General features: G+C 44.5%; 1 protein-coding gene across 1 annotated transcript in view; it reads left to right on the forward strand.

Annotated features, from left to right (window-relative positions):
• Nucleotides 1-25,117, forward strand: part of oca2 (oculocutaneous albinism II) — a 358,288-nt gene that overhangs the window by 86,635 nt on the left and 246,536 nt on the right. The window contains exon 9 of the mRNA XM_055636431.1: nucleotides 1,912-2,065. Within this exon, the coding sequence (XP_055492406.1) occupies nucleotides 1,912-2,065 (154 nt within the window). The remainder of the gene's footprint in view (nucleotides 1-1,911; nucleotides 2,066-25,117) is intronic.

A 25,117-nucleotide genomic window follows, 5' to 3' on the forward strand; every position in this document is an offset into this window, starting at 1 on the left:
TTGATTGGACTTCACTAGCTTTATCTTGTTCTAAACGTTATTCCCTTTATCATGCATCTGTACACTGTGGATGGCTCGATTGTAATCATGTACAGGATTGTCTTTAGCATGCATCAAAAGCTTTTCACTGAACCTCAATACGTGACAATAAACTAAATGCAACTACTCAAAAGCCTTGGGCTGTCAGGTCTCCAGTATACCAGTCTGTATAATTAATTTGCAATGGCTTTGGGGCCAATCGATAAATCTTTGGAATTATCCACCTCAAAGGACTAATCGTGCTCAGTGGTCAATAAACAATAGATGCAGGAGTAGGCCATTTGGCCCTTCAAGCCAGCACCGCCATTCACTGTGATCATGGCTGATCATCCACAATCAATAATCCGTTCCTGCCTTCTCCCCATATCCCCTGACTCCGCTATCTTTAAGAGCTCTATCCCTCTTGAAAACATCCAGTGAATTGGCCTCCACTGCCTTCAGAGGCAGCGAATTCCACCTATCCACAATTATCTGGGTGAAAAAGCATTTCCTCATCTCCGTTCTAAATGGCCTAGCCCTTTTTTTAAATATTATTTATTTATTTATTTATTTTTAAATCTTATTTATATAGCACATTTTTAGTCAACTTGCATTGACCCCAAAGTGCTTCACATAATTACATTACATTTACACACAGGCAATGGTGGGTGAAGTGTCTTGCCCCAAGGACACAACGACAGTATGCACTCCAAGCGGGATTCGAACCGGCTACCTTCCGGTCGCCAGCCGAACACTTAGCCCATTGTGCCATCTGTCGTCTTATTCTTAAACTGTGGCCCCTGGTTCTGGACTCCCCCAACATCGGGAACATGTTTCCTGCCTCCAGCGTGTCTAATCCGTTAACAATCGTATATGTTTCAATAAGATCCTCAAGGGTCCCACTGCCTCTACTTCTTTCTCTTGTGCTGTTTTATGCTTCTTTTAGGCTTCTTCAGCTACAAAATTTGCTTATTTGGCCAAAGTTTTGATCTTGGGATCCAGGGTGTGGAAAATCTAATTCTACTGGATTACTTGCATTTGCTGAACCTTGGAAACATCACTGTACAAGAGGGTGGAGAGGTGCACCCAGGATGCAGGCTCCCCAAGGTGCTGTTCCTCCAATTTCCGGTGTTGCTCGCTCTGGCCATGGAGGAGACCCAGGACAGAGAGGTCGGATACAGAGTGGGAGGGGGAGTGGGAGGAACAGCACCTCATATTCCGCTTGGGGAGTCTGCATCCTGGGGGCATGAACATTGAATTCTCCCAATTTTGTTAGCCCTTGCTGTCTCCTCCCCTTCCTCAGCCCTCAGGCGGTCTCCTCCCATCCCTCAGCCTTCGGGCTCCTCCTCCCCCTTTTTCCTTTCTTCTCCCCGCCCACCCCCCATCAGTCTGAAGATGGGTTTCGGCCTGAAACGTTGCCTATTTTCTTCGCTCCATAGATGCTGCTGCACCCGCTGAGTTTCTCCAGCAATTTTGTGTACCTAAGAAATTCACTGTGAAATTCATTCATTCATTCTCTCATCCATTAATTCATTCTTTCATACATTCATTCATTCATTCATTCATACATTCAATCATTCATTCAATCTTTAATTCATTCATTCATTCAATCATTCATTCATTCTTTAATTCATTCATTCATACATACATTCATGCATTCGTTCATTCAGTCATTCATTCGTTCATTCAGTCAATCATTCATTCATTCAGTCATACACTCATTCATTCATTCAATCATACACTCATTCATTCAATCAATCATTCTTTCATGCTTTCATTCATTCTTTCATGCTTTCATTCATTCTTTCATGCAATCATTCATTCATTCATTCATCATTCATTCATTCATACATTCATATATTAATTCATTCAGAATTTCCCCTTTTTTTGTAGCAGTGAGATTGGCATCAATATACAGACCTTCCTTAAGAACAATGAAGTGGTCCCGCTAACTATCAGTTACCAATACCTCTACGCAAGTGTTGAGACTCAAGTTGTCATTGCAGCTGTCATTTTGGCCGGAGTTTACATCCTTATTATATTTGAGGTAAGTTATTTTTCTGATTATTGACTGGCTACATGTTATATCCTATTTCAGGTCCTGAGAGTTGAGCGTGTGAAATATTGGCAAGAATGAATTAGTTTTGTGAAACTTTGACGTGTTTTGAAAGAATTGTAAAGGTTCTCATTTTGTTACAGTGGATAAAGTTGCTGTTATCTGTAAATTGTTACCCAATCAATGCAGAAATCTGGGCCGTTCCATGATTTTAATCGCGTATAAAAAGCAGTGGGATTTGGTAAAGGAATAATTGATCATAAAACATTTATGCTAATAATACGGTGAGCCTGCACTAATGGTCAACTCATTCTGGGGAAAATTACTCAGTGGTAGATGTTCTCTGGGATAATGACTTTGAATATGTAATGCTCCTTATGCGCTGCCTTTGATATGATTCTTCTATTTGGATACACAACATTTTCACAGGAAGGAACTAAAGCAATGGTTCTTGGCATTCATAAATGTAAGATGGGTGAGAGCCTGTTAAGCCTCTCCTAATATTTACATCCAATAGCTTTAATTGCGGCAGATATAAATGTGTTATTATATATAAAAGAAATATATACTTTAACCAAATCCACAATCCAGGGTGGTGGAGCGGTAGGGTTGCTGCCTCACAGCGCCAGAGACTCATGTTTGATCCTGATTATGGGCGCTGTCTGTACGGAGTTTGTACATTCTCCCTGCGACCACGTGGGTTTTCTCCTGAAGCTCTGGTTTCCTCCCACACTCCAAAGATGTTCGGGTTTGTAGGATAATTAGCTTTGGTAAAAAATTGTTTAAAAAAGTGTGTAGGCTGGAGTTAGTGCACAGGGTGATGGCTGTTCGGCGTGGATTTGGTGAGCCGAAGGGCCTGTTTCTGCACTGTATTTCTAAAGCCTAAATTAAAGTCTTAAGTCACAATACCCTTTTGATGTCCACTTTGACAATTCTGAAGTAGTTATGACTTTTCCAACAGTCTGATTTTGCAATATTTTGGTTTTATTTAGTTTAGAGATACAGCGTGGAAACAGACGCTTCGGCCCACCGGGTCTGCGCGGACTAGCGATCCCCGCACATTAACACTCTCCTACACCCACTAAGGACAAATTTCACATTTACCAAGCCAATTAACCTATAAAAACCTGTAAATCTTTGGAGTGTGGGAGGAAATCTCGGAGAAAACCCACGCAGGTCACGGGGAGATCGTACAAACTCCATACAGACAGCACCCGTGGTCTCCGGCGCTGCATTCGCTGTAAGGCAGCAACTCTACCGCTGTGCCACCGTGACAAACAAGCTTTCCCATGAATTCCCAGCTTCCAATCTTCCTGACCTGTCAGAAACAATGGCAAAGTTATGATAATTTTCAGTGTTCCTGGAGTGCACTGGCAGCTTAGTTTATTAGTTTTGTTTTAGTTTCTTTTTGTCACGTGTTCTGAGGTACAGTTAAAAGCTTTGCTTTGCGTGCTATCCAGGATCAGAGGCCATTGCCGCAGAATAAAAGGACGGACCTTTAGAAAGGAGATGAGGAGGAATTTCTTCAGTCAAAATGCGGTGAATCTGTGGAATTCATTGTCGCAGACAGCCATGGAGGCTGTCAAGTCAATGGGTGTTTGTAGGGCGCAGATGGACAGATTCTTGATTCAGAAGATTATCAGGAGATATTCAATTCAATTCAACTTTAATGTCATCGCACAAATACAAGTATCAGTACAACGAAATGCAGTTTTGCTTCAGTCCGTAGTAGTTGTACATAAAGAAAAACAAAAAAATAGAAAGAGGGAAGATACAGAATAATCAGGAAATACAGAATGATTAAACAAAGGGGACGGAGGGACCAGAGAAATCTATCGTCGGGACTCCGAGTTCAGCAGTGTGATTGTGTTGTTATAGAAGCTTTTCCTCATCCTACTAGGACGTGACCTGATGGGAGGAGGGCAAACAGTCCATGGTTGGGGTGTGAGGTGTCAGGAGATATGGGGCGAAGGCAGGCACGGGCTACTGATTGTGGATGATTAGCCATGATCGTAATGAATGGCAGTGCAGGCTCGAAAGGCCAAATGGCCTCCTCCTGCACCTATTGTCTACGTTTCTAAGGCAGGTGAATGGGGTCGAGAGGGAGAGATAGATCAGCCATGATTGTATGGCGGAGTAGACTTGATGAGCTGAAAGGCCTCATTTTGCTCCTATCACTTACGATGGGGATCCATGACATTATTTATGCCATAAGAAATAAAAGCAACAAACTTTGAGTAATGGTGTTGAATCTCCGATTGGTGGCCAACACATATCCAATTTTCAGAAGTGCAGTTTGCACACTGGTCCCATTTGCCACCTTATAACCAAAGCTGGAGTGGACGGAAGCCATCCTTCCAACTGAGGGCCGGCCTAAGAAAAGAGAGAATACACAACAAAAGTACATTGTTGGCAGTGAAGCAGTTGGGATACTTCAGTTTTGATTTTAGTTTACTTTTAGACATACAGCGTGAAAACAGGCCCTTCGGCCCACCGAGTCCACGCCGACCAGCGAATCCCGCGCTCTTATACTATCCTACACACGCACGAAGGCTGTGAAGGCCAAGTCAATGGATGTTTTGAAGGCAGAGAAATATAGATTGTTGATTATAGACAATAGGTGCAGGAGTAGGCTATTCGGCCCCTCAAGCCAGCACCGCCATTCAATAGGATTATGGCTGATCATCCACAATCAGTACCCCGTTCCCGTCTTCTCAACATATCCCTTGACTCTGCTATCTTTAAGAGCTATATCTATCTCTCTTGAAAGCATCCAGAGAACCGGTCTCTGCCACCCTCTGAGGAAGAGAATTCCACAGACTCACAACTCTCTGTGTGAAAAGGTTTTTCCTCATCTCCGTTCTAAATGGCTTATCCTTTTTTCTTAAACCGTGGCCCCTGGTTCTGGACTCCCCCAACATTGGGAACATGTTTCCTGCCTCTAGTGAATCAAAGTGTTTGGCAACCGGGAGATCAGGTAGGTCCTGGTGGACTTGAGTGAAGGTGTTCAGCGAAACGATCGGCCAGTCTACTTTTGGTCTCGCCAAAGCAACAAGAGATCTGTGGAGCAAAACGCGAATCCCCGACTGTTTTTGCATCAGCGATAATTGTGGAAGCACTTTCGAGACATGGACTAAAAGCATTGCTCTTTGTCTGTAGTATTAGGGGGGGGGGGGGTTTGAGCTGTGTAATGTTGTGCATTTGTGTGTGACAATAATCGCAGCCTCCCACAATGGGTAATAAGAATGTGGAAAAATAACAAGTCACGACTCGGAATACCGTCTTTCAGCTGACAGCCTCTCTCCTTCACGCTGATTATCCTAAATAGTCCATCACTGAACACCTTGTGCAGGAGTGAGCTGCATGAGTAATGATCTCAAAAGAATGAGTCCATACAAAAGCACTTGTTCAATGGGGAAGAGTATCATCCACCAAAATATTTTTAAGTTAGAGCTGTGAGATTCTGATAATGTACCGAATATGGTAATCCCACTGTATTTTGATATTCCTCGACAAAGAATAATCAGCAGGCAAAATACTCCGAGGGAACTTAAATCATCGTAGAATCATTTATTTTGACATTTGCTGCTTATACATATTTTATATGCATTTCATTTTTTACGACTACTAGAAATTAGTTATGAATTTCCAGTCGAGGACATCTTTGTGTGACATTTAGATAGGAATTAGATCCTTTGAGAAGCAATTAGAATTGTGTTAGACTATTCCTTAGTCCACTTTTAGCATGTGCAAATAAGAGTTTAATTATTTAGCAGGTGCCTTAAAAAGTTGCCCGCTAAAATTTTGAGGCTTTTAAATCCACTTAATAACATTTACTTTTAGATTAGGAGCTTAAATCGTGTTTATTGCATTCAAACCAGCATTGAGGTCTGCAGTGTACACTCAGTTAGAGCATAGAATGGTACAGCACAGGGACGGGATCTTCAGTCCACAATGTTTGTGTTGAATATGGTGCCAAGTTAAACTGACCTTATCTGCTTGAACATGATCCAGAACCCTCTATGCTCTGTACTTCCATGTGCCTATCTAAAACCCTCTTAAGTGGCACAATCGCATATGCCTCTGCCACCGCCCCTGGCTGTGCGTTCCAGTCCCGACCACTCTCTGTGTAAAAAAAAACTCGCCCTACTCATCCCCATTAAACTTTCCCCCTCTCCTCTTTTTGCTCTAGCCTCTCGTGTTGGAAATTTCCACCCTGGCAAAAGGTGCCAAATGCGGCCTAACTAATAAAGTCCTGTATATATACACAAAATGCTGGAGTAACTCAGCGGGCCTGGCAGCATCTCTAGAAGTAATGGGTGATGTTTCAGGTCGACGCCCTTCTTCAGACAGAGTCAGGGGAGCGGGAAGCTAGAGATATGGAAGGGTGAGGTGTGAAAATGAGAGATCAAAGGGGGCAAAGTTCAGTGTAGAAAAAGCATAGAGCTGGAGAGCAGAGGAATAAAGTCCTATAGAGCTGCATCATGAGCTCTTCAAATTATTTCTCAGGTTATATGATGCAATTTATCCTATTCGAGAATACCAACAATGAAAAATTACTTACATTTTAAATTAAATTTATTTTCCTCAGATTATGTTTTATTCCCACTAACAACATGACACGAAAGACAGGGTACTACCCTCACCCAAACAAAAACCTGCTACCAAATAAAAAAGAATCATATTAAAACCAACCTCTATCACTTATATTCACTGGAATTTAGAAGGATGAGAGGGTATCTTATGAAAACATATACAATTCTAAAGGGATTTGGACAGGCTAGATGCAGGAAAAATGTTCCCAATGTTGGGGGAGTCCAGAACCAGGGGTCATGGTTTAAGAATAAGGGGTAGGCCATTTACGACTGAGATGTGGAAAAACTTTTTCACCCAGTGATTTGTGAATCTGTGGGTGAAAAACACAGATTCACAGAAGGCAGTGGAGACCAATTCACTGTATGTTTTCAAAGGAGAGTTAGATATAGCTCTTAGGGCAAATGGAATCAAGGGATATGGGGAGAAAACAAGAACGGGATACTGATTTAGGGTGATCAGCCATGATCGTATTGAATAGCGGCGCTGCCTCGAAGGGCCAAATGGCCTACTCCTGCACCTATTTTCTATGTTTCTATCACACTTGTTCATGGGTGATTACTGTATACAAACTATTTGGCATCTTTCTTATTTTACACTTCCAAAGTGTTTAACTGTCTGTAGAATATATTGGAATGTCTTAAACGTACTACATAAATTAAATATTTTCCTATGCAGTCAGCAGAAATCTCATAACATGAAACATCGCCATTTCAATTGCTCCACAGATAATAATATAATAATAATAATAATATCTTTTATTGTCATTGCACAGAAGTGCAGCGAGATTTGGTATGCAGCTTCCATCCGATGTCATAACTTAAATAACTAATAAAATTTAGATTTAGATACCCCGAGATGTTGCCTGACCCGATGAGAACTGGATAGAGTGAAAATGGAGAGGATGTTTCCACGAGTGGAAGAGTCTAGGACTCTCCCCTTCACTCTCCACCTAGTAATCTCCACGAGTCTCTATCCACACGGGGCTTCAAGAGTCTAATCCCTTTGTCTCACACCTTCAGTTTCTCCCATAGAAACATAGAAATTAGGTGCAGGAGTAGGCCATTCTCCACCCACCGCCATTCAATATCATGGCTGATCACTCACCTGCCTTCTCTCCATACCCCCCCCCTCTATCCACCACTGCCTCAACTACCCTCTGTGGCAGAGAGTTCCACACCACTCTCTGCGTGAAAAAAGTTCTTCTCATCTCGGTTTTAAAGGATTTCCCCTTTATCCTTAAGCTGTGACCCCTTGTCCTGGACTTCCCTAACATCGGGAACAATCTTCCTGCATCTAGCCTGTCCAACCCCTTAAGAATTTTGTGTTTCTATAAGATCCCCTCTCAATCTTCTAAATTCTAGAGTGTCTATCCAGTCTTTCTTCATAAGACAGTCTCTGGCGTGTGTCCAACCACTTGCCTATCAACCCCCCCCGACCTGTGTTCACCTATTACCTGACACACCTTGTCATGTTCCTCCTCTCATCCAGCTTCCCCCCCACCTCCCCGCCCTACAATCAGAAGAAGAACCGCCCTGATCCAAAATGCCACCAGTTCCTGACCCGCTGAATTACTCCAGCACTTTGTGTCTTTTTTTGTAAACCAGCGGCTCCTTGTTTCTACAAAACAAACCATCTCCAGCATTATTTAAACTTTAATGTACGCAGATTGGAAGTATTGTACAACATGGATTACCGAGCCTCCCTAGTCATTCTGTTCCAGCACCGATAGACAAACATGCTTTGTTAGCAATAGTATATGACCACTTGAGGGCACTGCATGTTCTGGATTAGATTGTTAAAGATTGTGTCACAACAGGTAAGGATGAAAAATCTAAATGTTAGACTGTGTTCTGGGCGAAGTTTTGATGCCAAGACCCACAACTCTTCTTGTTCTGCCGGATCTGAACACACTTCTCGGCATCTGCTTACAATCGAGTCTGTCTTGTCTCTTCTTGTGCGTGGCGGTGGAAAGATTGGTGGAGACAGGGCCGCGACGTGAACGCTCTTTCCTTGACCCCGATGCACAATTGTGAAATAGATAATAGGTGTAGCAAAATCATGGAAGTGAAAGATAACCATATAATAACCATATAACATTTACAGCACGGAAACAGGCCATCTCGACCCTTCTAGTCCGTGCCAAACACGTATTCTCCCCTAGTCCCATATACCTGCACTCAGACCATAACCCTCCATACCTTTCCCGTCCATATAGCTATCCAATTTATTTTTAAATGATAAAAACAAACCTGCCTCCATCACCTTCGCTGGAAGCTCATTCCACACAGCCACCACTCTCTGAGTAAAGAAGTTCCCCCTCATGTTACCCCTAAACTTCTGTCCCTTAATTCTCAAGTCATGTTCCCTTGTTTGAATCTTCCCTACTCTCAGTGGGAAAAGCTTATCCACATAAACTCTGTCAACTCTGTCTATCCCTCTCATCACTCTAAATACCTCTATCAAGTCCCCCCCCCCCAACCTTCTGCGCTCCAAAGAATAAAGCTCTAACTTGTTCAGCCTTAACAGTCATCTTTTGCTCTGTTCCATTCTATATCTAACCATTAGGAATGTGATATTGAAAGGCTGGTCTATTGGAATGGAAATTCAGAGGGTAGAGCCATTGTTTGTCGTAATTTGGATGTGTATCTGCAGAGTTTCTGATAAAATAACAAGATAATAAAATAAAACATTGTGCTTTTAAAAAAAAAAAAAAAAAAAAATTTAAATTAGAAGCATTGTACATACATCTTAATTATGATATGCAACATAATACATTTCATGTACAACTTCTCTCTTTTTTTAAAAAACTTTAACCTGTAATAGAAAAAGAGAAAAGAGAAAGAAGAGATGAATGAGGATAGTAGTGATGTGTAGTCCGCAGTAGTTGGCGTTAAATGAATGATGATGGTTAAGTACACTGCGTTCTTGAGAAGGTGCAAAAAAAAGGGAAAGAAAAAAGAAAAGAAAACAAGGCCCCAAAGAGAAGAGGGCCTTAAGAAGGGAAAGGAAATAAGTAAAACAGATTCAGATTCAGATTCAATTTGAATTGTCATTGTCAGTGTACAGTACAGAGACAACGAAATGCATTTAGCATCTCCCTGGAAGAGCGACATAGCAAACGATTTGAATAAATAATAATAAGTGTCCGGGGGGGGGGGGTGGTGATTGGCAGTCACCGAGGTACGTTGTTGAGTAGAGTGACAGCCGCCGGAAAGAAGCTGTTCCTCGACCTGCTGGTTCGGCAACGGAGAGACCTATAGCGCCTCCCGGATGGTAGGAGGGTAAACAGTCCATGGTTGGGGTGAGAGCAGTCCTTGGCGATGCTGAGCGCCCTCCGCAGACAGCGCTTGCTTTGGACAGACTCAATGGAGGGGAGCGAGGAACCGGTGATGCGTTGGGCAATTTTCACCACCCTCTGCAATGCCTTCCGGTCGGAGACAGAGCAGTTGCCATACCATACTGTGATGCAGTTGGTAAGGATGCTCTCGATGGTGCAGAAAACATCCAAAGAAGGTAGAGAGAAACAAAAAAGAAAGGGAATGTGCCTAATTCATTGATTCCCTTCAATATCACAGGGAATGTGACAGTGAAAGGCTGGTCTTCTGGAATGGAAATTCGGAGGGTAGAGCCATTCTTTGTCGTAATTTGAATGTGTATCTGCAGAGTTTCCGATAAAATAACAAGATGTTTTAATAACATAAAAAATGGTGCTTTTAACAAAACAAACCATTCAAAGTTGCTTTCAGGAGCATTCACAAATAACATTTTGTATGTACAAAATTAAGGAAGACAAACAGTGACTTGAAGGTGTACATACTGTAGGTTTTAAGGGATTTCTTGAAGGAGACGTGGAGATTTAACAAAGAGAATGCTGGTGGAACCTTAGCAGCCCCAACACTGGGTAGTTACATTTTAGGTTCAGAGTTATTATTGTCACTTGTACCAAGGTACTGTGAAAGGCTTTGTTTGTGCATCTCAGCCAAACTGATCAGGTAACACTATACATCATTGCAATCAAGCCAAACTCAAGTGCAACAAATGGAGCAAAGGTGAAGATACAGAGTGCAGAATATCGTTCTCAGCATTGTAGAGCATCAGTTCCACAGACAAAGACAATGGAGTGGAGGTGAATTGTACGGTTCAAGAGCTTATGGAAGGACTGTTCAGAAGCCTGATAACTGAGGGGAAAAAAGCTGTTCCTGAGCCTAGTGGTGTGTGGTTTTTGGGATGATCTAAGAGATCAGAAGTTGGGAAGTCCAAATATCTCTGAGGTTTTGTTCATGCCGTGACTAATGATAGCATGGAATTATGGATTGAAGTTCTTGGGGGATCTTATAGAAACTTACAAAATTCTTAAAGGGTTGGACAGGCTAGATGCAGGAAGATTGTTCCCGATGTTGGGGAAGTCCAGAACAAGGGGTCACAGTTTAAGGATAAAGGGAAAATCTTTTAAGACTGAGATGAGAAAAACATTTTTTACACAGAGAGTGGTGAATCTGTGGAATTCTCTGCCACAGAATGTAGTTGAGGCCAATTCCTTGGCTATATTTAAAAGGGAGTTAGATGTGGTCCTTGTGGCTAAAGGGATCAGGGGGTATGGAGAGAAGGCAGGTACAGGATACTGAGTTGGATGATCAGCCATGATCATATTGAATGGCGGTGCAGGCTCGAAGGGCTGAATGGCCTACTCCTGCACCTATTTTCTATGTTTCTATTACAGCATTTAAATGCAAAATCAATTTGCCAACGATCTGGTTTAGTTTCTGACAAATGCCAGTGAGAGTGAAGGAACTTGTGACCAGAAAACTAGTTACAAATTTTTTATTAGAATTGAAGATGATGTTTTCGGTCTTCCCAATATCTGGTTGAAGTTTGTTTTCGACTGGATATTGGAACTGTGTTTGGGGAGACTACACTAGACAATATATGGAAACTGTTGCTAGGTGCCTGGATAATGTTTTCCAAGTGTAAACAAGAAAGCATGGTGACGCAGCTGGTAGAACTGTTGATTCACAGTGCCAGAGACCTGAGGTTCGATCCCGACAACAGGTGCTGTCGGTACAGAGTTTGTACATTCTCCCTGTGACCGCGTGAGTTTTCTCTGGGTGCTTTGGTTTCCTGCCATACTTCGAACATGGACAGGTTTGTAGGTTAATTGGCTTTGGTAAAAAATAATTGTAAATTGTCCCCAGTGTGTAGGATTATGCTAGTGTATGGGGTGATCGCTGATTGGCATGGACTCGGTGGGCTGAAGTGCCTGTTTTCGTGTGGTATCTCTAAACATAAGAGTACCAATCTACAGTGAAAAGTTTTTGTTTGCTTGCTATCCAGTCAGAGAAAAAAACTATACATAAATACAATCAAGTTGGGAAAAGGGGAAGTACAATGGGATCTGGGGGTCCTTGTACATCAGTCTATGAAAGTAAGCATCCGGGTACAGCAGGCAGTGAAGAAAGCGAGTGGCATGTTGGCCTTTATAACAAGATGAATCGAATATAGGAGCAAAGAGGTCCTTCTGCAGTTGTACAGAGCCCTAGTGAGACCACACCTGGAGTATTGTGTGCAGGTTTGGTCTCCTAATTTGAGGAAGGACTTTCTTGCTATTGATGGAGTGCAGCGTAGGTTTACAAGGTTAATTCCCGGGATGGCGGGACTGTCATATGCTGTGAGAATGGAGCAACTGGGCTTGTACACTCTGGAGTTTAGAAGGATGAGGGGATATCTCATTGAAACATATGATTGTTAAGAGTTTGGACACGCTAGAGGCAGGAAACACGTTCCTGATGTTGGGGGAGTCCAGAACCAGGGGCCACAGTTTAAGAATATGGTGTCAGCCATTTAGAACGGAGACGAGGAAACCCTTTTTCTCACAGAGAGTGGTGAGTCTGTGGAATTCTCTGCCTCAGAGGGCGGTGGAGGCCGGTTCTCTGGATGCTTTCAAGAGAGAGCTGGAGCAATAAAATTCGGGTAAAGATAGATGAAAGTTCTCCAACGAGGTGGATAGGAGTTAAGCACCACACTCCAGTTGATGAGCGGACTGTTCAGTTGCCTGATAAGAGCTGGGAAGAAGCTGTTCCTGAAACTGACGTGTTTGGGTTTTGCGACTCCTGTACCGCTAGCCTGATGGGAGAGGGGAGAAGAGCAAGTGACCAGGGTGAGACTGGTCCTTGATTAAGCTGGCAGCCTTGCCGAGGCTGCGTGAAGTTCCTCCCACATCCCAAAGACGTCTGGGTTTGTAGATTGGTTGCCACTGTAAATTGCTGCTGGTGTGTAGGGAGTGGATGAGAAAGTGGGGTAACATAGTACCAGTGTGAATGGTTGATTGATGGTCGCTCTGGACTAGGTGGATTGAAGGACCTGTTTTCTGACTATCTCTGAACAAAACTTTTCCCTTTGAGAATAGGACCGATTCAAGGTAGAGGTTGAATCCCGAATGAAGGGACAGCAGTTTAGGGTAATATGAGGGGGGGAACTTGGGGCTCAGAGAGTGGTAGCTTCACCCAGCTTCCAGTGCCTGGTGTGAGGCAAATTGTATCATTTAAAAATAAATGGGATAGGCATATGGATGAGAAGGGAATGGAGGGTTATGGTATGAGTGCAGGCAGGTGGGACTAAGGGGAAAAAGATTTGTTCGGCATGGACTTGTAGGGCCGAGATGGCCTGTTTCCGTGCTGTACTTGTTATATGGTTATATGGTTATATGGTTATATGGTTAAAACTAAACTAAAGTATATGAGAAGCAGGAGGGACCAGTGAGAGATAGGTGGTCACCGGGAGAACCTGCTAACTCCACACAAGCAGCAGGCCGAGGTCAGGATCAGATCTGGGTCCTGCCGCTGTGAGGCTGCACCTCTACCAGCTGTGCCACTGGGTCGCCCCATGTATGTTCTCCGTTCAAATTCAATGCGAGACTGTAGTTCAAACTGGAGACCTGGAGAGTGGTGGAATAGTGGAGTTCCCTGCCTCATGCACTAGCTGAGACTAAATAGGGATATGTTTAACAAACGTTGAGAGAAGATAAGGCGTGGTGAAGATGGGTGAAAATCTGAAGACCTGTTGTCAAATGGCGACCTCCCATGTTGTAAATGATATGGACTTTCCTGTGAAGTATGACAGCCCGTGTCACTGGCAAAGAATAATGATAATAAACAGCAGCAAAACAAGTGCCGTCATTATTTGACTGCTCCTGTGGTGTTCCTTGTCAAGGAATAAGCGTGATGTGAGTTCAGATCATCTCTCAGCTAATTCCACGTTAAAATGATGCTCCCTTTTTGTTGCTGTGTTTGCTGCTTCATTCACGCACACTTAATATTGCCTTGACAGGAAGTCATAGAGAGATACAGTGTGGAAACAGGCCCTTTGGCCCAACTTGCCCTCACCGGCCAACATGTCCCAGCTACACTAGTCCCACCTGCCTGCGTTTGGTCCATATCACTCCAAACCTGTCCTATCCATGTACCTGTCTAACTGTTTCTTAAACATTGGGATAGTCCCAGCCTCAACTACTTCTTCTGACAGCTTATTCTCTTCACCCACCACCCTTTGTGTGAAAAAGTTACCCTTCAGATTCCTAATAAATCTTTTCCCCTTCACCTTAAACCTATTTCCTCTGGCCCTCGATTCCCCAACTATGGGCAAGAGACTCTGTGCATCTGCCCAATCTATTCCTCTCATGATTTTATCCATTAGGAATGGGGCAATCAAACTAAATGTCAAATGTGTCGGAAGGAACTGCAGATGCTGGTTTACACCATAGATAGACACGGTGGCGCAGCGGTGAAACTGCTGCCTTACAGCGCCGGAGACTCGGGTTTGATTAGATAGACTACGGGCGCTGTCTGTACGGTGTTTGTACGTTCTCCCTGTGACCGCGTGCGTTTTCTACGAGATCTTTGGTTTCCTCCCACACTACAAAGACGTAGAGGTATGTAGGTTAATTGGATCAGTATGGTTGTAAAATGACCCTAGTGTGTGTGTAGGATAGTGTTAACGTGCGGGGATCGCTGGTCGGCGCGGACTCGGTGGGCCGAAGGGCCAGTTCACGTGCTGTATCTTTGAACTAAACTACAACTAAAATGCTGGAGTAACTCAGTGGGTCAGACAGCATCTCCGGAGAAAAGGACTAGGTGACGTTTCAGGTTGAGACCATTGTTCAGACTGAAAAAGTGTCATCTATTATTTTCCCCTCTCAAGAGATGCTGCCTGACCCACTGATCTATCTGGCATTTTGTGAGTAAAACGTTAAAAAGTGGCAGGTTGGAGTGGACTGGAATCAACTTGGTTAGATTGGCTAGTTTCAGAATTTATTGGGTCAATGATTTTGTTGCCACCGCAGGTCCATGACATTTAGTCAAGTAGAAAGATTTGGCTAGTTGTACAAGCTTGATCCCAGTGCACTGTTCCTGCAGAGAGAGGTGACATCGGGCCCTAGATTAACATTGAGGTAGATGATGGAAGTCCTAAGAAGGGCCTCATAGAGTCATAGAGTGATGCAGTTTGGCAACAGGCCCTTCGGCCCAACTTGCCGACACTGGCCAACATGTCCCAGCTACACTTGTCACACTTGCCTGCTTTTGGTCCGTATCCCTCCAAACCTGTCCTATCCGTGTACCTGTCTAACTGTTTCTCAAACGTTGGGATAGTCCTGACGTTATCTATTCGTTTTCTCCGGAGATGCTGTCAGACATGCTGAGTTCATCTTAATGTCTATCCTAGATTAACATTCTCCTGAAGGTCTCTTGTTTGATTTCCCAGCTGATGTTGACGTTGTTAAGCTTTGCTTGTGGAAAGCGAGTGCAGGAAGCAACAAAGGATCAGACTGTGAACTGCGCTGCCTGTCAAAGATGATTAACTGCACTTTGTAAGCTGGGCATTTAAACCACACTGCAGTCTGTATCGTTTGCAATGTTGGACAGTGCGGGTGACATCATCCTTTGACCAAACTTAATGTAAAATGGGCTCCAACAAAACTGAATTTTAACATGACTGGCGTATCTTCTTAATAATCTGAGGAAAGCAAACTGATAATTAGGTCATAAGGTCGTAAGTAATAGGAGCAGAATTAGGCCATTCGGCCCATCTCATCTATTCCGCCATTCAATCATGGCTGATCTATCACTCCCTCCTAGCCCCATTCTCCTGCCTTCTCCCCATAACATCTGACACCCGTACTAATCTAGAATCTAACTAACCCGGCCTTAAACATATCCATTGACGACGTCCACAGCCTTCTGTGGCAAACAGTTCCACAGATTCACCACCCTCTGACTAAAGACGATAGTGTAGGAATGAACTGCAGATGCTGGTTTACACCGAAGATAGACACATAAAAGCTGGAGTAACTCAGCGGGTCAGGCAGCATCCCTGGAGAAAAGAGATACAACCTGACCCGCTGAGGCTCTCCAGTTTTTTGTGTCTGATATTGTGTAGGAGCCTTATCTTCCATCTCAATTGGAGGTGCATTCCACTGTGGTGGATGTTTATGTTAAATTTTATTTAATGTGGCTGTGTGTATTGTTGCTTTTCACTTAGTATGTCTGTAGGGTTACTCAAATGTCACTGTACCTTAGTTGGTTAAGTGACCATAATCGCAAACTGGAACTTGTTGTAGTTGGTGAAAACCAATGTTTCAAATCATGCATTTACCCTTGGTATTCACTTTGCAACGATGATGATTGGGAAGAGGGATCGCACTTGATATCCCACTCTTCTGAAATCCAGAGGTGGTGGAAGCCAATTGAGCTAGTGACACTTTTTATGGATGAACCATGAGGTACATTCACAGGTTAAGGCTAGGTCTGCTGCATACAAGTGGGACAACCCCGAGCGGTTCAAGAATGCCCGCTCTGATCTCTGCAAAGCTGTCGAGGATGTTCGCCTCCCGCCACAACAGGTCCGCGGACGATGCCATCGCCACAGCCCGACACTCATCCCTGGAACACTTGGATAAGACTGACACCTACATGGAAACATAGAAAATAGGTGCAGTAGTAGGTCACTCGGCCCTTCGAGCCTGCACCGCCATTCAATATGATCATGGCTGATCATCCAACTCAGTATCCTGTACCTGCCTTCTCTCCATACCCCCTGATCCCTTTAGCCACAAGGGCCACATCTAACTCCCTCTTAAATATAGCCAATGAACTGGCCTCAACTACCTTCTGTGGCAGAGAATTCCAGAGATTCACCACACTGTGTGTAAAATGTTTTTCTCATCTCGGTCTTAAAAGATTTCCCCCTTATCCTTAAACTGTGACCCCTTGTTCTGGACTTCCCCAACATTGGGAACAATCTTAGGTACACAAAAAAGCTGGAGAAACTCAGCGGGTGCAGCAGCATCTATGGAGCGAAGGAAATAGGCAACGTTTCGGGCCGAAACCCTTCTTCAGACTTCTTCTGCTTCCTCGGGAACAATCTTCCTGCATCTAGCCTGTCCAACCCCTTAAGAATTTTGTAAGTTTCTATATGGATCCCCCCTCAATCCTCTAAAACTAAGGTTAGCGTTTTTGTTTGTATTTTTTTTTTTTTTTTTCTTTTATAATATTTATTAATAAATATTCCCCTTTTTTTTTTTTAATTAATTTTACCAAGCTATAAAGAACGCAGGGGCGAGACGAGTACAAGCCGAGTCTATCCGTGTCTTGCTGATCTTACGAAGTTGTTTATCTTTTAATATCCCCTTGTATGATGTTAGTCTGGTGAACCTTTTCTATGGTGCACTCCCTGGCTACATTTTTAAATGTCTTTCCTCAGATTCAGGAATCCAAAAAAGAACTGTACGCAATACTCCAGGTGTCTTCCTGCATCTAGCTTGTCAAGACCCTGTACAATTTTGTAAGTTTCTATATGGACCTCCCTGCTCCTATACTCAAATCCTTTTACAAGCCGAGTCTATCCAGTCTTCCGTCAGAAAGTCGTCACATCTATCCTTCCATCTGGTGAAACACCCGGTCTCCAGCCTTGCCCCAAACCCCACACAGACAGCACCTGTACTGATCAAGAATCTCTCTTTGAGTACGTACGTTTGCTGACACTGAAGTGCTGATGTGGAAAGCTGATTGATTTTGAATGAAAGCATGGAAACGCTCCCTTTGGCCCATTGAGTGCAAGCTGACCATCAATCGTGCATTCGTACTAGTTCTATGTTAACTCATCCACTCCCGACACACTTGGGGCAATTTACAGAGGCCCAATTAGTCTCCAAACCCACTCGTCCTTGGGATGTGGGAGGAAACTAGAGGAAACACACGCGGTCATGGGGAGAATGTGAAGTTCGAGCGAAGTCCGCGGGAAGTTTGCGCTAGGCGTACAGCGTCAAGACGCTGCGTACGGCGTCGAGACGCTGCACACGCCCGTCGAGGCGGTGCGTACGGCCCCAATGCGGCCGCGGGCCGGCAGGCTGTTGCTGCACGGAATTTTTGGACACTTTGTCAGTTTTTCGGAGCCCCGCGCGATGTCGGGACCAGCTCCGCACAACTCCATACGGTTCCGGCGATCGAAGTGGGACCGGCCCCGCGAGGCCGTACGGCTCAAGCGACCACGTTAGGTGGCGCTTGCCGCATGGAGTCACATGCTCGTGGGACAGGCCCTTGACTCTTATACTCGATGCCCTTTCCTGCTGACTCAGCACAACCTGGGGTTTACATTTTAAGGTCTTCCACCTTGTAGCTTCAATTTAATAACACATCCTGCATTAAGTGAGTAATCCATGGTAGTCCACAGACAAACTCTTGTTAAAAGATTCTGGTCATGTTGTTTCCTGTGTGTTTCTAAATTTTGTGGCACATTTGTCATAACATTGACAGTGTACACTTTCCTCTTAATTACCTCAAACTGTAGCCGCAATCACCTGTAAACATTTTTGTTGCTTAATGATTAAAGCAAACACATTTTTCTCCCTCTCTCTATACATTTGCATCTTGTGTTTTACCGTAGGCACTGCTTATAATTAATAGACTGCAGCAGTCTTCACAATAGAGGGGAAGCGGAGAGAATCAGTATGCAGTCTGATTCAGCATTCATAATTTCAAACAAATGTTTTTTAAATTTTGCCCCACCAGCTGGAACCAGTAAATCATGATGGCCAGGAAACTCTTCTCACAGCTATTCCCACATTCAGGGCTTGACCAAGTATAATGGGGACTGCCAGCTGAGGAGGGAGATGGGGCTGTCAACTGTCGTAAAGCACAACAAGATACATGAAACATGAAATTAAAGTGACGAGGGGGAAGGGGGGAGTGGTGGAAGAGGAAGGGGAGTCAGTTTACCCCACGACAGAGGGGGAAGGAGTTGTACAGTTTGATAGCCACAGGGAAAATGGATCTCTTGTGGCGTTCTGTGCTGCATCTTGGTGGAACCAGTCTGTTGCTGAAGGTGCTCCTCAGGTTGACCAGTGTGTCATAGAAACATAGAAACATAGAGATTTGGTGCATGAGTAGGTCATTCGGCCCTTCGAGCCTGCACCGCCATTCAATATGATCATGGCTGATCATCCAACTCAGTATCCCGTGCCTGCTTTCTCTCCATAACCCCTGATCCCCTTAGCCACAAGGGCCACATCTAACTCCCTCTTAAATATAGCCAATGAACTGGCCTCAACTACCTTCTGTGGCAGAGAATTCCAGAGATTCACCACTCTCTGTGTGAAAAATGTTTTTCTATCTCAGTCCTAAAAGATTTCCGTGACCCCTTGTTCTTCCCCAACAATCTTCCTGCATCTAGCCTGTCCAACCCCTTAAGAATTTTGTAAGTTTCTAAAAGATCCCCCCTCAACCTTAACCATATAACCATATAACAATTACAGCGCAGAAACAGGCCATCTCAGCCTTTCATGTCCATGCCGAACACTTATTTTCTCCTAGTCCCTTCTAAATTCCCCTTCTAAATTCTAGCGAGTACAAGCCGAGTCAATCCAGTCTTTCTTCATATGAAAGTCCTGGCATCCCAGGAATCAGTCTGGTGAACCTTCTCTGAACCTCCCTCCATGGCAAGAATGTCTTTCCTCAGATTAGGAAACCAAAACTGTACGCAATACTCCAGGTGTGGTCTCACCAAGACCCTGTACAACTGCAGTAGAACCTCCCTGCTCCTATACTCAAATCATTTTGCTATGAATGCTAACATACCATTGGCTTTCTTCACTGCCTGCTGCACCTGCATGCCTACTTTGAATGACTGGTGTACCGTGACAACCAGGTCTCGTTGCATCTCCCCTTTTCCTAATCGGCCACCATTCAGATAACAGTCATGGAAGGGGGTATGGGCTGCCTGGCCATTTCTCAGGCAGGTCTTCCAGCAAAATTACATCAGAAAGGTGGTACTGGCTGCGAGGATATTCCTGGCCAATGTGTGTTACCTGCTCTGATCGAGTGTTTGCAGCAAATCTATCGGACTCATCAATCGAATCAGTCAATGCTTGTGTTCGCTTCCCAGCCCACAAGGCTCTACTTATTCCTTCTCTCTGTCTATTCCACACACCCACATTTACTGTGCTATAAATAGTCTGGTATAATGCTAGAAGGTCAATGTCTGCCTTATTGTGGGACGATCTTATTTAGCAAAGGTTGTTATTACTCTCCTGTGTTTTCTAGTTAACACTAAAGTTTTGCAAATAAATATAATGCCATTTAGGAAATGTTTTTTTTTGTTGTTTGAATATTTCCTTTTATGTATTTTGAGTTTTTAATTTGACCGGTTTCCCAGGAAATGCCAGGGATGAATATCTCCCCAGTAAAAAATAAATCCAGGGCAGTCTCTATAACACAAAAGTTGTGAAAACTGCCCAGTCCATTACGGGTACTGGTCTCCCCTCCCCCCCCACCATCGAAGGGATTTACAGGAGTCACTGCCTCAATAAGGCAGCCAGCTTCATCAGAGACCGTCACCACCCTGACCACGCGCTCATTTCACTCCTGCCATCGGGAAGAAGGCTTGGGAGCCTGCAAGCGGTAACGTCCAGGTTCAGTAGCATCTTCTTCCCTGCAACCATCAGACTATTCATCTCTCCAACTCTCCATCTCTCCAACTCTCCATCTCTCCATCTCTCCAACAGCCCAACACCCGGACTTCCATCTGTATATATGTATATATGTATGTAGCGCCGCAGAATTGTGCACCTATCCCCCCCCACCCTCTCCCTTCTGTTTTTGTTTTTCTGTTTCTTGTTTTTTGTGCTAAATTGTATGTATGCACTGAGTACGAGCAGCTTTCAGTTTCACTGTACATGTACAGTGACAATAAATGGCATATCTATATCTATCTCCAACTCCGCATTACATAGACCTGGGGGCATTGTATTTGCCTTTGCAAACATTTGTTGATTCATTTTTATACATAGATAAACATTTATATATGTTTATATATGTATGCATGTATTATATATATTATGTGAACTTTTGGTTTCTTATGGTGTTTATGAGTATTATGCCCCTGTCCCACTTAGGAAACCTGAACGGAACCCTCTGGAGACTTTGCGCCCCCACCCAAGGTTTCCGGAGGTTGCAGGTGGTTGCCGGAGGTTGCAGGTAGTGGAAGCACTACCTGCAACCTCCAGCAACCACCTACAACCTCCGGGAACCGCACGGAAACCTTGGGTGCGGCGCAAAGTCTCCAGAGGTTTCCGTTCAGGTTTCCTAAGTGGGACAGGGGCATAATGTTCGCGTGTCTGTTGAGCTGCTGCAAGTAAGAATTTCAATGTTCCATTTTGGGACATATGACAATAAAACACTCTTGACTCTTGATGTAACATTTTTTTATAAATGGGTCTGTGAAATATAGCCTTTGAATGGAGATATATGAGACTGCAGATGATGGAATCTGGAGCAAAAAATAATCTGCTGGTCAATCAGCATCTGTGGGGGGCAATTAATTGTTACCAATTCAGGTTGAAACCTTGCATCGAGATGGGGAAGGAAGAGGGGAGAGTGCCAGTATTAAGAGGAGAGGGAGGAACGGCAAGAGCGGCCAGTGGTGGACTAGAGGGTTGAACAATCAAGTCAAGTCAAGAGTGTTTTATTGTAATATGTCCCGGACGGGACAATGAAATTCTGACTTGCTGCAGCACAACAGAATATGTAAACATTGTATATAACGGGGAAAAAAAGAAAAAGTTCAATAGATAACAAATATAGTGCAAATAACAAATAATAATATAGTATTTTGCAGTTCAGAGCACAGAGCTTATTCATTGTGTTTAGTAGCCTGATGGCTGTGGGGAAATAGCTGTTCCTGAACCTGGATGTAACAGTTTTCAGGCTCCTGTACCTTCTTTCTAATGGCAGTGGTGAGATAAGTGTGTGGCCAGGATGGTGTGGGTCCTTGATGATTTTGACAGCCTTTTTGAGGCAGCGACTGCGATAAATCCCCTCGACAGTGGGGAGGTTAAAGCCGATGATGGACTGGGCAGTGGTCACAACTTTTTGTAGTCTTTTTCACCCCTGGACTTTCAAGTTGCCGAACCAGGCCAACCAGATACAACCAGTCAGAATGCTCTCTACCATGCACCTATAGAAGTTTAGGAGAATTCTCTTCGACATGCCGAATCTCCATAATCTTCTTAGGAAGTAGAGTTGCTGATGTGCCTTCTTTACAATTGCATCGGTGTGCTGGGTCCAGGAAAGATCTTCTGATATATGCACGCCCAGGAATTTTAAGTTACCCTCTCCACTATCATCCCCATTGATGTAAACAGGATTGTGGGTCCTCATCCATCCCCTACTAAAGTCCACAATCAGTTCCTTAGTCTTACTGATGCTGAGAGCCAGGTTGTTGTGCTGGCACCATTTGGTCAGTCGGTCGATCTCACTTCTATATTCTGACTCGTCCCCATCTGTGATCCGTCCAACAACGATGGTGTCATCGGCGAACTTGATGATGGAGTTTGCACTATGACCGGCTACGCAGTCATGGGTATAGAGTGAGTACAGCAGGGGGCTGAGCACGCAGCCTTGAGGTGCTCCCGTACTAATTGTTACTGAGGATAGAAACATAGAAACATAGAAAATACGTGCAGGAGGAGGCCATTCGGCCCTTCGAGCCTGCACCGCCATTCATTGTGATCATGGCTGATCGTTCCCAATCAATAACCGCCATATCATTGGATCCATCACTAGGCTGATCTCCCTCTCTCTCTCTCTCTCTCTCTCTCTGTCTCTCTCTCTCTCAGTCTCTCTCTCTGTCTCTCTCTCTCCCTCTCTCCCCCTCTCTCTCTCTCCCCCTCTCTCTCTCTCCCCCTCCCACCCGTCTCCCCCTCTCTCTCTCTCTCCCTCTCTTAAATCCATCTCCCTGACTTGGCCCCACTGCCTCTCCATCCAGTGACTTGGCCCCCACTGGCAGGGAATTCCATAAATTCACAACTCTCTGGGTGAAAAAGGTTTTTCTCACCTCAGCCTTAAATGACCTCCCCTTTATTCTAAGACTGTGGCCCCTGGTTCTGGACTCGCCCAAAATTGGGACAATTTTTCCTGTATGAAGTGGTTCCTCCAATTCGAACAGACTGTGGTCTGTGGATGAGGAAGTGGAGGATCCAATTGCAGAGGGATGCGCAGAGGCCCAGTTCCGTGAGCTTGGTCACCAGCTTGGAAGGGACGATGGTATTAAACGCCGAGCTGTGGTCTATAAACAACAGCCTGACGTAGATGTTTTTATTGTCCAAGTGGTCCAGTGCGGAGTGGAGAGCCAGTGAAATTGCATCTACCATTGACTGCAATGATGAGCAGATGGCATCAGATAGAGGTGGAGATGGGCGGAGAAAGAGATGAATGACAAGGAGGCAGACAAAATAAAAGACAGATGGAGCCAGACGGGTGGGAGGGGATGGTGAAGGTGGAGGCAGCTGGGAAGGTGATGAATTGGAACACAGTGCTGGAATCTGACAAGTATACCATACGATATGATGGGACTTTATTTATCCCAGGGGAGAAAGCGGTCTGCCAACAGTCATAAGTCACAACAAGATACATCTTCTTTATCTCCTTGCGTATGGCGTGCACAGCCTAAAGTTGTAGGACAACTTGTTCTATTTGATCTTATTTGATTGAGCACGCTGGGTTGATTGCATTTGTCAAAACGGGGCGGACCACGTGAAGGTTGCAATCTCCCCACCCCACAAGATGCATGAAACATGAAATTAAAGTGATGAGGATCGAGATGAGAAAAGCATTTTTTTACTCAGAGAGTGGTGAATCCGAGGAATTCTCTGCCACAGAAGGTAGTTGAGGCCAGTTCATTGGCTATATTTAAGAGGGAGTTAGATGTGGCCCCTGTGGCTAAAGGGATCAGGGCGTATGGAGAGAAGGCAGGTATGGGATATTGATTTGGATGATCAGCCGTGATCATATTGAATGGCGGTGCAGGCTCGAAGGGCCGAATGGCCTACTCCTGCACCTATTTTCTATGTTTATGTTTCTATGTTTCTATGGGGGGGGGGGGAGGGGGGGTTAGTCTACCCCACGACAGAAAGGACAGTTGTACAGTTAAATAGCTACAGGATTTGAAGGATCCCCTGTGGCGTTCTGCACTGCATCTTGGTGGAACCAGTCTGTTGCTAAAGGTGCTCCTCAGGTTGACCAGCCTGTCATGGAGCGGTTGAGAATGGAACGTGACAATGGGAACCCCTGACCTTCACTCATCTCTCTCCTTAGCTTCTGATCTCCACTGCTCAGAGAACTGTGCTTCGACTCTTAAATTAAGAGTGCCTTAGGACTGAAGCCTGCAGGTTATCGAGTGCTGGAGGTACTCAGTTGGTCAGGCAACATCTGTGGAGGGCATGGACAGGCAATGTTTTGGGTTGGGACCCTTCTTTTGACTCAGTCACATAGACTACCTTCAGACTCAGTATGAATCAGGATGCCGACTGACTGAGTCTGAAGAAGGGACCTGCCCCAAAACATTGCCTAGATGGACACAAAATGCTGGAGTGCCTCAGCGGGTCAGGCAGCATCTCCGGAGATAGGTGATGTTTCGGGTCGGAACCCTTCTTGGCGTGTCCATTCGCTGCACAGAGGTTGCCTATCCCTCTGAGTTACTCCAGCACGTTGTGTTTTGCTCAACATTTCGGCATCTGCAGTTCCTTTCCGGGACAGTTTCTTCCCAGCCGTTATCAGGCAACTGAAACACCACCAACGAACCATCCTGAGCTACTATCTCTCTACCTCATTGGTGACAATCATTGATGGGACTTTGCTGCTTTGCACTAAATGTTATTCCCTTATCTTGTGTAAGAAAGAGCAGCAGATGCTGGCTTAAATCGAAGGAAGACACAAAATGCTGGAGTAGCTCAGTTGGTGATGCAGCGTCTGAAGTTGGGTCTCGACCCGAAACGTCGCCCATTCCTTCTCTCCTGAGATGCTGCCTCACCCGCTGAGTTACTCCAGCATTTTGTGTCTACCATTCCCTTATCATATATCTGTGCACTGTAAACGGCTCGATTGTAATCGTGTATTGTCTTTC

The sequence above is a fragment of the Leucoraja erinacea genome, chromosome 6 (assembly GCF_028641065.1).
Source record: "Leucoraja erinacea ecotype New England chromosome 6, Leri_hhj_1, whole genome shotgun sequence".
Classification (NCBI taxonomy): Eukaryota; Metazoa; Chordata; class Chondrichthyes; order Rajiformes; family Rajidae; genus Leucoraja; species Leucoraja erinaceus.